This window comes from Anser anser (assembly GCF_964211835.1).
Source record: "Anser anser genome assembly, chromosome: 2".
Classification (NCBI taxonomy): Eukaryota; Metazoa; Chordata; class Aves; order Anseriformes; family Anatidae; genus Anser; species Anser anser.
Window position 1 is genome coordinate 16,759,476 of NC_139721.1, and position 17,586 is coordinate 16,777,061.

General features: G+C 34.2%; 1 protein-coding gene across 5 annotated transcripts in view; it reads left to right on the forward strand.

Annotated features, from left to right (window-relative positions):
* CSMD3 (CUB and Sushi multiple domains 3) overlaps positions 1 to 17,586 on the forward strand; it is a 1,012,063-nt gene that overhangs the window by 537,754 nt on the left and 456,723 nt on the right. For all 5 annotated transcript variants that reach the window (XM_083827432.1, XM_083827428.1, XM_083827429.1 and 2 more), the window contains one exon: positions 9,264 to 9,376. In XM_083827432.1, the coding sequence (XP_083683558.1) occupies positions 9,274 to 9,376 (103 nt within the window). In that variant the 5' untranslated portion in view covers positions 9,264 to 9,273. The remainder of the gene's footprint in view (positions 1 to 9,263; positions 9,377 to 17,586) is intronic.

Here is a 17,586-nt window from a genome sequence, read left to right on the forward strand (position 1 = left end):
CATTGTGTGCAGCCAAGGTGAAGTTAGTATGTATTTAGATTCTTTGATCTGCTGAGAAAAAAAAGGAGTTCTAATCTCGATGTCACTTTGTGTATGAAGTATTTAGTATATGTATTATAGTGGGCAATATTGGTGATAGAGGGACAGTTGGACTAGATGATCTTGAAGGTCTTTTCCAACCTTAATGATTCTATGATTCTACGATTCTATTTGCATCGCGTTTATGAATAACGACACCTTCAGAGTCCCTAACATCTATATGAAAATCTGCAACTTAATACACTAGTCCTTCAGATGGTTGGGATAGCAACATTATCCAGCATTATTGTGTTTATTACTTGTGTCATAAGCAACACATTACTTGTATGATAGACTAACAATTCAGTGTATGTATGTTTGGATGTCTTAGTGTTCATCCTACTCCCTTCTTCACCAATTCAACAGATTAATTGGAAAATCTTTGTCATAAGAACATTTAGATTTATAAACTGTAATCTACTTCTGAAGTTTAAAAAATATTTCTTAATCTAGGCACTTTTCAACATTTCATATCCATGGTACTACAAAATGTAATTTATCATGTTAGACCTTTTTCAGTCCTTAATGACTGTGTAGTGGTTTCTCATAGACTTGCTTTATATGACAGTAACATTACTTTGAAATTGAACTCTTTCCAACATTGCAAAGGCATGACAGGGCTTTCATATATTTCACCAATGACATTTTTAAAACAAAGGTTTTTTTTGTTTTTTTTTTTTAAGTTTTCCAGGCATCATAATGAACTCGATGAAGTCTTAGCATGAATTATTTTTATCCCTGTAGCTGAATAAAATTAATTAATAGATTGTTAAAGGACTTTCCAGAACACTTTTTTTTTCAAGGTGACAAAATGTAAAACTTTCTTTTCTTCCTCCCAAACATTGGCATAAGTTTTCTTTGTTGTTTTGTTTTATAATTCAGAAATAAGTGTTCATGGTGTTGTTTCTACCTAAAAAGCTTAATTTAGCTCTAAATAGCTCATGAGGTTAAATTTGAAGAGTGGTAATTTACTACTCTTTTTGAGAAACAGCTTTTCATCACTCACTTGGCTTCACTTCTGAGATCTGTAAACAACAGTCAAGTCTGCATCCAGCTTCAAGCTTGTCAGTGTTCTGATTCTTGATTAAATGAAATGTTTAGTCCTATTATAGACAGTTTTACAGGTGACTGTTGTTAGGAAAGAGGTCTTTCACTGACTTGTACCTTTGTAACTTCTTAAATACTTTTCTGCTGCATTTGTAACTTTTAAGCTGTTTTTATGGAGAAAAGTCTCTGTCTTCTCCCCTTAAAGACTGAATTGTTACTGGTTACTTTCTCCTCTGAAAGAGTTTTGTCATCCCCTATTCCTGGACATTGAATTATGGCAGTGCAGAAGATTAACTCAATTCCCTTCCTCTTGTTTTCCTTCTTTATATGCATGCTCTATCTCTAAGGTAATCTTTATCTTCCTATATTGTTTCTTGCTTGCTTTTTTCAAAGACTTAACAGTGAAACTTTGCATATTTCAATAAAATAACCCCGTAATTACCTCTCCGTTTGGTCTGTTTTCTCAAGCCAGTCTGTCTGTGTAAATGGATAGTAAATTCCTGAATCATCTGGGGAATTAATGACTTGAGCGTACAGGATGCACACAAAAGAGAAGCCCTGATACCCACCTACAGCTTGAGTTTCATGCATACAATTCAAAGAAAATTTCTACTCACTTAAAAATTCTGCAGCTCCTACATCTTTTTCTGTAATGCGGATGTACCAGTGTTAAATATATTGATGATGCATAAACGTAAGCTGCAATTAAATTTCTAGGAAATCCACAGTTCTGAAAATACTTGCTTTCATGTTACTTGAATATTTAAATTGGAAGTACTTTCACAAAAGCCCAATTTATGGACAATTATCCATCTTGTTGACCTATCCTGTTATCCATTCAAAGGCAGCTGAAAATATCTATTATCATATAACGTTTATTTGATATCTTTGACAAAATTAAAATATTGAGTTCTTGGTTTAAACAGAAAGATTTCATAAGAGATAGGAGGGGTGGTTTTCTATTTGACAATATATGTCACAGTGTCCTTGATCCAAAGTGATTTAGTATAATTTAGATGGAACATTTCTGGGGGTGGGGAAGTGAGGATAAAGAAGCCAGTACTCCATGCAACCATGCAAGAGACATTCACAATTTTAATGACTGCCATTAAGACCTATAATTGGAAACATAAAGGACATTGATGGCCTTGCCATATAAAATCTTACTTGTATAGTGTGTGACTAAAAGATTAATGGTTAAGTTAGTGTCTTAATCATGAAATCATTCAGGATCTTTCAAAACAAGCAATGTGTTATATATTCACTCAATTTCAGTTTTGCTTCTTTGATATTAATATAGTTCTTTCTAAACACAGCTGAAAGAGAATTGTTTTCTGCCCACAGAACTGTAAGACTGAAATCCTTTCCCCACTCTTCCAAAAGAATGGAAGCCTTCCAAGGTTTCTGCAAAAGGCCAACACTTTTTCTGAAGTTCTGTGTCTGAATTTAAATCAGAGACCCAAATCTTGGTCTTGTATCCACAAGTTAGTGTTCTTACATCTACATTGTTATGGATTCTTTTATAGAAATGTTCATTATGAAGCTTTTCATAAGAAGAGTTACCATTTTATGGGATCAAGTCAATCATGGAGGGCAAAGGAAAGGACACTAGAAATATTTGCAAGTAATTATAAGTCATATACAAGTACAGCTAACTGTACTGGATATGGTACTTTTCTTTGAAATTCAGGAAAATATTCTTGGTGATGTAGTGTAGTTATGCTTGAAATAGTATTTGTCACAGAAGTAGGCTGGACTCCCAGTGAATTATGGTAATGGCTAACAGCTTTACAGTTTGTTAAGAAAATAAACTGACATGAGTAAAGGGACGTTATATGAGCAGAATAAGCAACCATTTTCTGCCAGTTGTCATGACAAATTCTGTCAGCTTGCAAGCCTGTCTTCTGGGAACAATCCCATAAAAATCACAAATTATAAAGATCAGATTTTAGGAATTGTGAATTTAGTTAGAACTCAGCCAATATAAGTACATGCTTACTTAGAATCATCTTAAGTATAACCCATAGCTGTCAGGGATAAATGTGTTATTGAATCATTAACTTCATAGACAAATTTAACTATATATTAGATATTTTAAAATTAAAACTACTGTTTTTCCATGAGCATATTCAGTTAGGGTATAATTTTCTCGTGCCTTGGACTATAAACTTGCAGTTTATTTTTACATGTTTTTTTGATTACTAAGACAGAAACCTTGTTATAGGCAGAATATATACTAGTCAAGTAGGTGCTAAGATGTGATGTACAGCTTTATTTTTGTTTCAATTGCTTAGTAAGACTTCTTTCAGTAATAATTTTATTCTCATATATGTAAGCAGTGAAATGTTGTTACTTCTATACTGCATAGAAGTTAGTTACAGGGGTGAGAATTTAAATGAAAGTGCTGTTTTGTCTTGTATCATTAGGTAACTATTGTACAGAGAAATAGGTGTACCAAAAAGGACAGCTAATTAAACCTCTACCTTCCAAAAACCAAGCATCAAATTAAAGTATATGTCTTACATTTATAACAATATATTTGTAACAACTTAAGTCATTTTATGGCCTTTAGAAAGTGTTTCATGCTCACATATACAGTGATAATGCAGAAGGATTTCGTGTTTCCTAATCTGAATGTGTAGGCTTCTGGCTTCTATGCTGAATACGTGGTATAGTACTGTTCTAACTTTAATCAGTACAAAGAAGTGTTCAAATGCATTTTAATAACTAGCTAGAACAACACACCATATAATAAAGCTAACCAGAAAAGGAAATTCATCTGGTTTTGTTTGTTTTCATGAAATTCTGGACACCAGTGCTGAATATAACTTCATGGAATTTCAAGTGGTTCAGAGAAAATAAATAAATAAATAAATAAATAAATAAATAAAATGGTAATTACTGGGCAACAAATAAGAAAAAAAAAAAAAGAGCCAAAAGAGCTACGCTGTTGACTGGCCAATAAACAATATAAGCAGACTGCTTCTTTGGCTTTAGTTAAAGGTTTCAAAGTACTACATTTCAGTAGAGCGTACTGACTGTCACAATTTAATATCACAAATACTAATTCGATACTAGAATTTTTAAAAAATAAAATGATGAAGGTAGAATTCATTAATGCAAAAATGAGTCTTTCACCATTAACACAAGCCAAGAAGAATGCTCTGCTTACACAAATGATTGCTGTAGGACTTTGGAGTTGGAATCTGTCTGCCAGAGTCTGCATGTACCATTATGATCTGGTTTCTTTGGGGAACTTGGGTGTCAAAAGTCATAAACAATTTTGAAAGAGGGTTCAAAGTTCAAAAGTGGAAGTTTGCTGTCTTTGTCATCTGCCTGCAGTCTAACCTTTACAGGCTAGAGTAAGTTTCATTTTCCTTCTTGCTTGATGAATACCTTGATCCTTTCAGCAGAATGATCATTTTAGTAATACAAATGGTAGAAAGTGCACATAAATTATACATGTATTTGTATAGAAACTGCCTCTTCCTATACATGCTGTCTTGTGTCGAGGATAATGAACTTAGATGACATTTTGAATTTCCCATCCCTTTATCCCTTTGCCTGAAACAAGTATTAAACTGACATCCTCAGTTTCCTGAAGAAGGGATGTAACTTCTTAATTGGAAATGTATATTAAAAAACAAACAAACAAAAGCCAAAAATCAAAATAAATAACTAAATTACACAAAACAAGAGGCATCATAACTGGTGTTTCTGATCATGTTTTGCATACTTTGTTCTAGGAACAGTATTACTGGCTTAAACCTATCAGAGGAGTACACAGAATATTAGATCTAGATTTATACCAACTAGTATAAAACCATTGTTCTTTGGTTTTCTTCAGGTTTATGCAGAAATGACTGGAAGTTCCATGGGGCAGAGACGAGGGGGGGGGGGGAACACCAGAAAGAGGTATAAATACTTCTATAAAAACTTGCTTATGCACTCACCATGGATTTATCCACTAAACATATCCTTTTGCAATTTTATAGCACTATTTTTTCTTAAATTCTGTTTTTAAACAATCATCCATTTTTATTTTTTATTTTTTTAAACAGACATCCAAATTCCTTGGATCTAGGATTTTAAGTAAATTGATTAAGCTGGAAAAAAGTTAGATTCCATATGTTCCGCATCTGAAATGAGTAAAACCACTTAGTGGGTTTCCATAGTATAAAAACATTCTAAAGCAAGTATTTGCAGGCCCTTAAATAATAAGTTGTGGCAGTCAGGCATTTTGTCAGATATGATAGTCCCTGAGGGAAAGAAATTCAGAAAAAAAAGATCAGAAAAAGAAATTCAGAAAAAAAGGGAAAAAATAATTCAGAAAAGAAATTCAGAAAATTCAGAAAAGAAATTCAGAAAAAAAAAACAGTTTCAGAAATTTGGGAAATAGTCTTAAAATAACTTCCATTTTCAGATAGCTTGGTTGTAAAAAGATGTAAGGAACACCACCACCTCCAAGTTGTTTTTCTTTCAAAAGTCTTCCTTACAAAACAATATCACCTACAAAAGCTTATTAGACATTTTTAAGGGGTACTTTTTATTTTTCTTCAGTTCTAAATTACTTGTTTCACTGTGAATACAGTTGACTTCAAATGTACCTTGATCATTGTCCATAACAATAACTAAACCGATTCAAAATCTGGAATTGAATAATGGTAGAGCCAAGCAAATTCCTTAAAGCTGACCCCCAAAAGAAATTGGTTTTACCCTGAGACTGCAAGCAATTCCTTTCAGTGCTATGAAGGTCGCTTTCCTATCCACCCCAGCACAGTTTTCAGCCAAAGCTGTAATAATATAGAGAAATCAGAACCACTTCCTCATGCAGAAACGATGTACACACTAATGAAATAATGAGAAAAATGAGTGTTGAGAACAGATCTAGGCTTCTGTCTTATCTGTAATATGTAGGATAAGAAGAAAAACCTACTTTGTTTGCCATAATTTTTTGAGGACCATTGTTGAGTACAAGAGAAAATGCTATTTTGTTCAGTCCTACATAGTAGGGAGAAAAAAGTTTGAAGAAAATGTCCTGGGTTTTCTCTTTGAAGGAATGGTTCAATTAGTTTTAGAATAGGCTAATCAACACCTTTCAACTTTTGCAAATGTTCTTGTACTACTCATCCACAGATAATTCTAAAGTAATAAAACCATGGAAAAATGGATTTTATAGCAAGAGGATCATGACCCAAGGTTAAGAATGTAGTTTCCAATTTAAACCAAAATCTCTAGCTAAATTTTTAATTGTTTTTTTTTTTTTTTTTTTTAAATCTATAAAATAGATAAATTTTCTTGGCTGTGTTTTTCAAAGCTATCACATATCTTACAATGTATCATTTTTAATAAAGCAGACTACTAATGGAAAGAATTTATGAAAGCTCTAACATGTTTTCTATGAAACAAGTTTCTTCTGTAGAAGCTATTTATTGATATTTCCAGTTTGTTTTCTTGGCTCTTAGCCACCTCTCCCCTAGCCCTTAAGCACATTGGGGAAGGGGAGATTTGTATAAAAGCTTACTTACTTGGGTTTACCTCAAGTCATAAAATGAAAGGAACGCTTTCCCTTTAAGGAAGCTAGGAAGGCATTTAGCAAGTAAGTAATATTGCCCTTTAGAGTGAAGTATGTGTTACATTAAAATAATGTGTTAGAGGAGAGACTACTATCGATTGAACCCAGTTTCCCTGTGTTGGTTGTCACAAGCAGAAATCAAATCCAGTCTTCTGCATCTAAAAAGCATTAGTTTTCAGAGCCTAAGCTGATCAGCTAAAGCTTAACAGCTCCAAGTCAGAGCTAAAATTAAAATTAGGTTTAGGAATTGTATAAGGACAAAGAAGCCAAAAGCAAAAATTTGGTCCTCAGAGATTTGCCTTTACTTTCTTGATTTTACTGTTAATTTTCTTCACTATTTCAGCTAGCTGTGTTGTTGCATAATGCTATTACAATATGATTCCAAAGCTTAAAACAAATATTAATGCACAAAATGACTCTGGGGTTGGAAATACAGATGGGCAAATGCTATTGTGAGTCAAAAATATACACTGACATTAGTGATGAAAAGAATGGAAGTTTAGAGGAGGCCAGTGTTCTGTGAGGTCAAAGTTTTGCTCTATTACTGGTGATAGTCCAGACAATTAATGTAATCTTTATTTTCTGAAATACTGTTTAAAGAAACTGAGATATCTAAGGAAAATACATTGACACAGACTGACATGGAGTATTTTATTTAGTTGGTTAGATGTTTTGTTATGACAAAAGATGTTTTCCCTGTTAGTATTGAGTGTGTTGCTCATATTTGTTAAAATTATCGTTGTAGTCATCTAACTTTACCACAAAGTTGTAAAAGCCAGAGCTCAGAACTTGCAGATTCTTTCTTACAGTTTTCTTTTAGTTGCTGGCTTGCTAGGTGACTGAAGTAGTTTCCTCCCTGTGCATGATTTTTTCTGTCTGTAAAATGGAGATAAAAATACTGATAATGACATTATTGTACTTTGCAAAGCCACTTTAAAGGTTAGATGAAAAGTTCTCTGTAAAAGCAAGAAATTACTAAAACCGAATCTCACTAGTAGATTGCCTGAATAGCTTTGTGACCTGTTTCATTATAGATTTTTTTTTAAACATAGAAGGGGAATCCACAATGTCTGAACATAAAATGGCTAGCTTTTCTTTCTAACTACAGCAAGAGCTCTGTTTAGAAATAAAATGGAAGGACCTAGGTGGGACCTAGATATTGAAATCCTGAAGATGTGATTTTTCTTTCTGCTTTAGTAAGAAAAATATCTTGGATTACTGATTTGTTGGACTTTTTTTATCAAAAGCTTATTCACCTTTTGACATTCACCTCATCTAATAAAAACAAAACAAGAAAGCAAAACAATACAACAACAAAACACAAAACCCCATTACCTCTAATTCAGACCTTCATAATGAGCAAGTCAAGATGAAAGACTACAGTAATTGTAATAACGTCCTAACATTAAAATCAGAAAAGCAAGAAAAACGACAACAAAAAATAGTTTCTATGCAGGGCCTGGCTTCTTTTGAGTTAATTTTCTTCATAACAGCCTATATGGTTCTGTAGCTTGGGTTTGTGACGAAAACAGAGCTGCTAACACCCCAGTGTTCTGGCTGTTACTGAGCAGTGCCTGCACAACGTCGAGGCTTTCTCTTTTTATCTGTCTGCCCCCACAGCGAGTAGGCTGTGGCAAGGGCAAGATGCTGGAAGGGTACAAAAGCTGAAGAGGGGACCCAAACTGATCTTAGGGATATTCCATCCATACAACATTGTGGTCAGCAATAAAAATTGAGGGGAGGGGGCTTTGAGGGCAGGTAGATATTGCTGGAAGACTGGCTAGGTCTTGACACTGGAATGTGGAGAGTGATTGCTTTTGTATCATTGGATTTTTCCTCCCTTTCTCCTTGAGTTATTAAGCTGGTTTTTAAGCTGTATTTATCTCAACTGATGAGTTTTCTTGATTTCGTTCTTCCTGTTCTCTCCCCTGTCCTGCTGTGAGGGGAAGGGGAACAAGTGAACAGCAGGTCTGTGGTGTTTGGCTGATGGATGGGGTCAATACACTACAATTCCCTTCTTTTACTTCTAATAAGTGGTTTGCATATTCACTGAAGCCACAGAGTGACAGTTACTTCTGTTGTTCCCTGAATTTAGAGAAATATTAAACCTTGAAAAATGTGTCTGTTTTACAGTTTTCAGTGGTCTGCATGATTTAAGCTCTCCTGTGCCATATCTTGAACGTGAAAGTCACAGGGTGCAATACCTTTCCTGCTGCCCAGAGCAATGTTCTGCCTAACTTGTCCACTGACCTAGATAGACGCAAAATCTTTCTAGCCTGAGTGTCATGATAATGCTGTGCCTGATCAGTAGCGTGACTGTACGGTTTCCAGATTAGCGCTGATTTTTGTCATGCAGAGTGGACGATGTTGTCTGTTCACACTTGTCATATTATTCAAAGGTATATAAAGTCTCACACACCACTACTATGAATTGCATGTGTATTTAAAAAAGAAAAAAAGTTTCCATACAAGACCTTTATCACAGCTTTATAAAAATGTACTGATCTCCAGCCTTGATATTTTTTATTTTATCTTTTATTAATATTTATTTATTTTGATTTAGGCTCTCTGGCATGAATATACCTCCTCCAGTTATCAGCAACAAAAATTGGCTCAGACTACATTTTGTAACAGACAGCAATCATCGATACCGTGGATTTAGTGCTCACTACCAAGGTACGTTTATATAAATACATTTGTTTGTGTTGTTGTTTTTACTTAAAAAAAAAAAAGCTTGAAGTCATGGAGGAAATGGGAAGGTCTATTTTACATTAAGAAAAAAAATCCCTATAAAGGTGTAGTTTGTATTTACATAAACGATGAAATCAGCTGTGTGATTTACCAAATTACAGTGTATTAGAGTATGAGTAGTGTGTATATATATAGTGTATAAATATAACATTACAGCAGATATCTATTTCACTCTCCCTTGTGCAGTACTTAACTTTTAAAATGGTCCTGGTTTCTGAACGAGATTGCAAAACACATGCAGAAATGATGGTTTTCATTATTAAAATATGTGTTTGCCTCTATGATCTTGTAAATCATGTTTGTAAAACAGTGAATAAGTTTCCATTTACAAATGTGGCATTTCATCACTATTATCTCTTACTACCTATTTATGAATGTATTGTGCTATTAAGGGTTCAATTAACCTGTAAGATTCTTATCCACTGTTTTTATGAACAAGCATAATTTAGGATAAGAGTGAAAACATTTGAAGCATTAACTTGGGAGTATCACCATTTGGAGCAAGATCATTATCATGATGAAGTGCTGATAAAAACTATGCTTCATTAATGTATTGTAATACTGCCTGCTTTTTCACAAACATTACTGTAAATAATATCTTTCAGTATCTATGGTCTATCTATGGATCTTCAGGGAACAACAGCTCTTTTTGGGCTCTTAGCTTTTCCGTTTATGTGTTGAAAAAATAAATCACAGCACTCCTATTTATGAGACTTAGTTAAGGAATTTCTTTTACATTTCTCCATTCTAATTCAGCATAGGAAATATTAGCTACATAAATGTTTGCAGAATCTGGTAAAATTAATCAACTAATGTGGTAAAAATTGCAGCTAACAAAATATTAAACTTTTTTTTTTTTCATATAATTTATCCTTTAACTTTTTAGTACTGTGATTGCCTCAAATAATACATTCTATACAAGAACACAGTAGAATTTGATTACTAATTAAGCAAATATGTTTACCTGTATTTAGACTCCGAGATTTTTTTATGTGTACTGTAAGTGACTTCAGTCAAAAGGAGCCTTCTTACTGTAGGCAAAGCTTCTGTAACTATTATGAAAAGGCACTGACATCTTTTTCATGGCACCCAATACAATAAACCACATACTTTACTGGAAGATACCTAGCTTATGGGACTGTTGAAAACAAGTAGAAATTTTGTGTTAGATCCTACTCAACAACTGAGAAACAATATGATAAATATTTTGGCAGATTGTAATTTGGATTGAGCAGATGTTTAGTTTTGAGTTATGGAGAACGAACTACATCTAAGATGACATGCTCACTTACATTCCTGCCAGAAGTGTGAAGTGCTAGCTTATGAAGGAAAATAGACTTTTGTTTAGTTTCAGAATGTTTTCGGCAAGTCACATAAAATACTTTAATGGGCAGGTTTCAGAAATTTGAATATGCTGTGTAACTGAAGTTTCTCTTCACCACCTAAATAATATGCCTAAGTTTGTAGCGATTATGTTATAGAATTCTTATTATTGTTTTGCTCATTTAATTTTTAATGATGTACTTCTGAATGTATATTAAAGTGTACTATATACTTAGTTGTGAAAGGCTGCAGTATGAAGAAATTAAGAAAATATCTTTTACAGCTTTTTGAAAGAAACTGATACATGGACAGTAATTTCAGCATGCAAAAGCACTAAGTGTTCATACTCAAGCAGATATGATCATTACAAATTGAACTTGACAGTAGAAAATGAAATATGTAAGGTGAGGTAATAGGGATGAGTGGTTTCTGAGATGATGTAGACTGTAGGAGAGAGTGTAAGGAAAGGAAGTAAACATACTAAAAATATTTCATAAGTTTAGAAATCAAAAAGTATATACACAATTTGTTTATTTTTAAGAAGCAAAACCTTAATTTTATCAGAGGCAACTTTAAGCCCTTTTGTAAAGACAGTTTTCAGTCACTAATTTCACTGGTATATTGACATAAGTTGTCACAAAGGAAGATGATTAATAAAATCAGAAACAATTATTCCAAAGGGCAGTGTGATACAGATAGATGAGAAAGTTTTTCTTGTCAGGAGATGTGTCAGGAGATGTCCACTTCGCTTTTGAGAGCATGTCTGATAATACCCTCAATATATTAAATTATTACCTTATTCTTTTTTTAATGCTTTAATAACTTCATTGCAAAAACACACTCTTTCACCTGCTTAGTTAAGATGAATATTAATTTAACTTTTTTTTTTCTGGCTTCCTTCGGTACCTAGAACTAGTAATTTCTTACCACTTCATCTACTTTAGCTTTCTTTATTCCATTGTTGCCTCTTTCTAAAGAAAGATTTCAAATTGTGAACTTCAAAACACTACATAATTGTCCTATTTCATCACTGCTTGGCACTTCAACACTCCTTTCACCTAATCACTTCCTTGGCTTGCTGTTGTTTGCACAACTGCATATTTTGTGCTAATATATTTGTGAGGTGGGTTGACCCTGACTGGCGGCAAAGCACCCACAAAGCCACTTGCTCACTTCTTTCTTGCCCTGCTTTAGAATAAGGCAGAAAATAGGGAGAATAGGAGCCAGAAAACGTGTGGGTTGAAACAAAGATACAGAATATCATTTGTCAATTATCATCATGGTCAAAACAGATTTGACTTGGGGAATTTGACTTTAGAACATTTAGTTACTGGCTTGGGTGTTAGGAAACAAAGATGCATTTAAATAGCTAGAGAAAACACTTCTCCTCCTCCTTTTGCAGGCTTACGTTCGCTCCAGACACCTGTCATTCCTCCTCCACTTATCTACACATTACGTACATCTAAGTCTCTTCTGTGAGTTCATGGGCACTGTTGAAGGTTGGAACCAGAGCATAGCAGTTTGTTTCTCATGCTCCTCCTTTCTCACTTTCTTCTTCTGACATGCATTCCTTCTTACTCATTTCCTCTCTCAGGGCAAACATCTGGCTACAGCCTCTTTAGGGAAGTACATGCTCCATCATAGATTATCCACGGGATACAGTGCCTTTGGGGTATTACCATTCTGCCACAGACCACTTCCTCTTTCTCTAGTCTTGTTCCTTTATATCAGTGCTTACTCCCTTTTCTTCAATATGTTTTTGCACAGGTACAACAAACTCCCCCTGAAGGGCTCAGCTGTGTCTTGTTGTGGGTCTACTGCAGAGCCAGCTGGAACTGGCTGTGACCTGCATGGGGCAGCCCCTGACTTTCTGTCATAAAAGTCACAAATGCAACCCCCCTGTTACCAAAACTTTGCCATTTATACCCAATACAATCTACAAAAACTTATTAGTTGTTTTATTGAAATGAAACAAAATAAACCTTTTTGATCTTGGTGTTTTCTATCCTTACTGCTTTGTTAAAACTCCTTTTGAGTTAGAAATTGTTTACTGAACTACAGCCAAAGCCTTTTGGATCTTCCTGAAGCTGCTGCTGCAATTTTTCTCAGCACTGGTAATCCTCTTTTGCTGTTTTTAAAATTAGTTGTTCTTTTTTACTCCGTCCATTCACTGTTCCTATAAAATTTCCTTGTGCTTGCTATTTTCTGTTGGCTACTTTTGCACCCCATCACTTATGTATGAATCCATAATGCTATCCAAGTAGGCAGAAGGGATTAAGGTAGCTTCACAGGTTCTAGTCTTATAGATGGGAGTACACAAACTTCAATATTCTTTATGTCAAGCATACCTTGATTCTGAAAGGGCTTTTGGAAAAGAATTCTCCATTTTCTGATAGATAAACATTACTTTAAGACTCTGTAACTTTGCTTTCTTTTGAGATCCAGCATCCTCTCTTTCTTTCTAATCCTTTAAAACTTTGGAAGGTTCCAGTGGTAGCCCTGTACTTGCTGTTCATCTCACTTGTGAAATCAACTTCCTAACTACTTAGACTTTCTTCCCCCTTTCTTATGTGTAGTAATTCAGTTGCAATGTTTAGGCCATATACAAAATAATACTCAAGAACAAAATAGTATCAAATATGTCAATTGAGTACACAATCATGTCTGCATTCTATTAAGGATCTTTGCGTATAGGAAAATACAGATGAAGGGATGAAACATATCCATGAGCTTTTCAGAATAGGATAAAATTTAGCTGTCATTCTCATGTGTGAAAAGCATCCAAATGGTTACTCTGCCTAAAACTTGACAGTGAGCTAAGTGGAGCTGAATAAGGTGAATGCCAGCACTTTCAATGTGTCCAATATGGAGAAAACTGACACCCAACCTTTCACTGTTTGATACTCTGTTGTTCTTTTTTCTTTGTGTTATTATGCATATGAACAGAAATCTGTCTTCATTCAGAAATGATTTATGGAGCTAGACTTTTTGTTTGTTTTGCTTTGAGAGATAATTTGAAGCAATTGGCAGCTGAGTAAAGAACTTCTTACTCCAAAGTAAATAGTACTAATCTGCCTCAGAACATTTTGGCTAGAGTTGCCAGAAGGGGAAAACCATCTTTATCATTTTTTTCAGAACATCTAACAACTTAAATGCAATTTGTCTTTACTTATCTCAAAACCTGTTGCAACTAACAGTACACAATACTTCTGCTGGAAGACTCAGCAATTATGACAAGGTTGTAGGTGGGATCCAGCTCCAAGACATCTACATCAAAATGTAGATACCTCTGTTTTATCATCTATAGGTTTTCTCTAAATACCTACTAAATCTGGACACAATTCATCTTTCCACAGATATATGTGCACTGACATATGAGATAGGGTATATAAGGTATCCTTATGGTGCTGACAGAAGTGCACGTGCTTTTCTGGCATTTGGAGATGAAGCAAGATATTATAAAAGCAGTGTGTTATGAAGTATCAAAATTGGACCAAAATTTGGACCAAACCAAATTACATATAGGCAACTTAGGGAAGATTAACCCCCATGCTTTGGGAAGGTCAACCTACTGCCAGTACAGGTTACAGAGTTACACAGACGACCATATGGGAGGGGCTAGGTAGAGATGCTCTAGAGATGCTCTACAGTAAATGACACATCTGCATAGCATTAACAAATTAGAATTTACAGGAGACCATACCCTTCTGGCACAGGAACTGGAAGACATCAAAGAACATGTAAAATGGCAACTAACAGCATTTAGGCAGGTGTTATATCCTGTCCAAGGCTTGTTCTTTGAGATGGATTAAAACACTGTATTTTACTGACTACACTGATTAATTTCCATTGATTATAATATGAGTTTTTACACCTAGGGCAAGTATGGACATGCAAATGTAGTTGTCTTAATCTCAGATGGGATTTCACATGAAGCGAAGTTTAATACGACCACATTCATGGGATCTTGAGATTCCCTGAGAGAAATTGAAGTGCCGCATCACTTGAGTTACAGCCAGTGAAGAGGTTGTAATATAAAATAGAAGGTCATATAAAGAAGTTGCTAGTTGCATTGTTAATTTATTTGGCAGAGTACAAGCTTTTTGTTTGTTTGGTAATTGCTTTTTTTGTTGTGGTGTTGGGGTTTTTTGTTTGTTTGTTTGTTTTTAATGACAGACATCTAATTCTCAGTGTTGTAAATTCATGGCCTTTTTTAGACTCTGAAGTCCTATTGTCAAAATACAGCCCAGATAGCTACCTGATTTAGCAGTGGATAGAGAAAAAGGGAATCTTTTCATAGAAAGAAACTTTTCATCGGAGTTTTTTCCCCTAGGCATAACAAGAACTTAAATTTCGTATATTGTCCCAAAAGTAAATGTTTGTAGCAGAGTTTCATACTCATGGGTCTCTTAGCTCTGCTTCATCTTGTACTGAGCTTTACTTTCTGAGCAGGTGATTTTTCACCTTTGCACTCTTGAGATGTCTTTTATGTATGTCTTTAATGTCTTTTTATGTCTTTTATTATCCACACAATGGCAGTGCGTAGAATGACATTGTTTTTTCTGTAATCAAATCAGAGGAGAAATATTGCTCTATTTCATTTCCCTCCCCTTTTAAAATGTACTTTTAGAATTCTCTCATTTATAGGTTTTAATAAAACTAGTGTTGAATGTTAATTTAGTTCTGTTACTGTACATAGAACTGGAAAGATCCATTTCTAAAGTTTCAATTAATTGTTTTCTACCTCAAATAAGAGCATAATTCTTTAAAAAAAAAGTCAGAGCTAAGGTTAAAATTGAAAATATGGTAACCCATGCTAATGTTTAAATTGATGGACTGTATTTTCATTCTGGAATTAATGTTGTGGTCTAGTATAGGGTACTTCCTAATTTTTTGATGATTTAATAGTTGTGTCTTCCTTACTTATTCTTAAGAAAAACACAAGTATTTTAGTTGCATTCAATCATTTTAATGTGTTTAATATTCTACACATGCTCATTGTTTACAAAAGAGAGAGAGTAAGTTTTATGTACCACTGGCTGTAAGTAATTTCAACTCCTTTGTAGAAGAGGAAAAAATGTACTGAATTATTCCTGACTTCAATTTAGCTAAGATACTTCATTCTGATAAGGTCAAAACAGTAATACATAATCTGCATATCTGTTTCATGACCACCAACCAGTGTTATATACTGCACTGATGATCTGTTCATGTCAGGTTAAAACAACCGAGGGAAAAAGGTGGAAAAAGCAACTGAGGGAAAAAGCACTGCTGTACAGTCAGAATATTTAATGGTATTGAAACTGTGTTGGAACACTCTGTTTCCCCTTTGAGAATGGTGATATTCAAATGTTCCCATAATATGCTTGGGCTTTTTCAGGAAGTGACTTAATTTTCTTGTGGATTTTATTTTTCTTCACATAATCAAAAGCGATAAGCCATTTCAATTAGTTTTTGAATACTTTTGACCATTGTGTAGTTTAGTGGGAACATAAACCTGAAGTGGTCTAATTTTGGAAAACGGATTTTAAGTGTTAGAATAAATACTGTCAGTTACATCAGACGTAGTAGGTAGAAGTATTTCTGCTGAATGATTCCCCCCTCCCCCACACTGCATTCCTTTTTTTTTTTTTTTTTTCCTGCCTGGCATTCTCTACTTATTTAATTTTAGGAGGTCATTTTTCATTTTCAGAGTCTTTTCTGTACTGTTAGGGGACACCCAATCACAGAGTGAGATAATTTTGGTAATAGCCAGACGTAGAGAACTAGATAATGAAGTAACTGAATGTGGGATTTTTCGGTGTCTTGCCTCATATTTCAGTTTGCCGTGTACTTTCTAATCAGACTGCATACCCTATTGTACAGAACTACCCTTTCTCTCTGTCTATTTCATTTCTTCAGACTAATGACAGCTTGTTTGTTGCTTAGTTGCTTGAGAGCACTTGAACTTTTGTTGTACTTTTGTACCTTAAAAATAGATGCAGTAGTCTTTATAGTTTATTGTATGAACAGAATAGAACTCTGTTGAAACATAAAATATTTGAAATATAGTTGCTTTGTTCTTTTGAATGTTTCCCCCTGTATTATTTTTGAAGACTCTAATCACATCATATGCATGAGGACTGAGTATTAGCCAAAATTAGTATTAGTCTCCTGCCTAAACATAAGAAAGCTACCATTTTTCCAGTGGAGAAATTAGATTCAAAATTATGTTCTCCAGTATGAAAATGGAAATGACCCATGCAATATGGTGTGTCAGAAGTTATTTCTTACTGTTAAATAAGATACTACTTTTTTTTTTACTTATTCACAGTATAGGTAAGGGTGATGATGTTTGGCTTTACTCTTCAAAGCTAAGATTATTTCATTACAGAAGTAAAAACATGTTGTGCAAAGTATCCTCCAAACACCTTGGTAAATAAGATTTTGTATCCTCAAATCTATTCAATGATAAGTTTAGCTTCTACTCTAAATAAGGAATGTGAGAATATTCTGAACAACCTTTTCAGTTTCCAGCTATACTTCCTCCACCTTGGTTCCACTCAATGGATCTTTTTATATTTTAATAATTATTTGTGTACTGTATTAGTAGCATTACCAGAAAGATGAACATTTTTTTCCCCCCATTCACAAACAACTGGAATTTAATAAACACGTATGCTGTCACAGATTGTGTACACAAGAAATGTGTCCCTTCACCTTGTTTTTATCATTTCTAAAGTCTCTCATATTCCTCTAAATCCTTTGCACTCTTTTCCATTGCTATCTCACGTAGATGTGACTCATCATCTCCCTTTTCATCATTCTTAGTT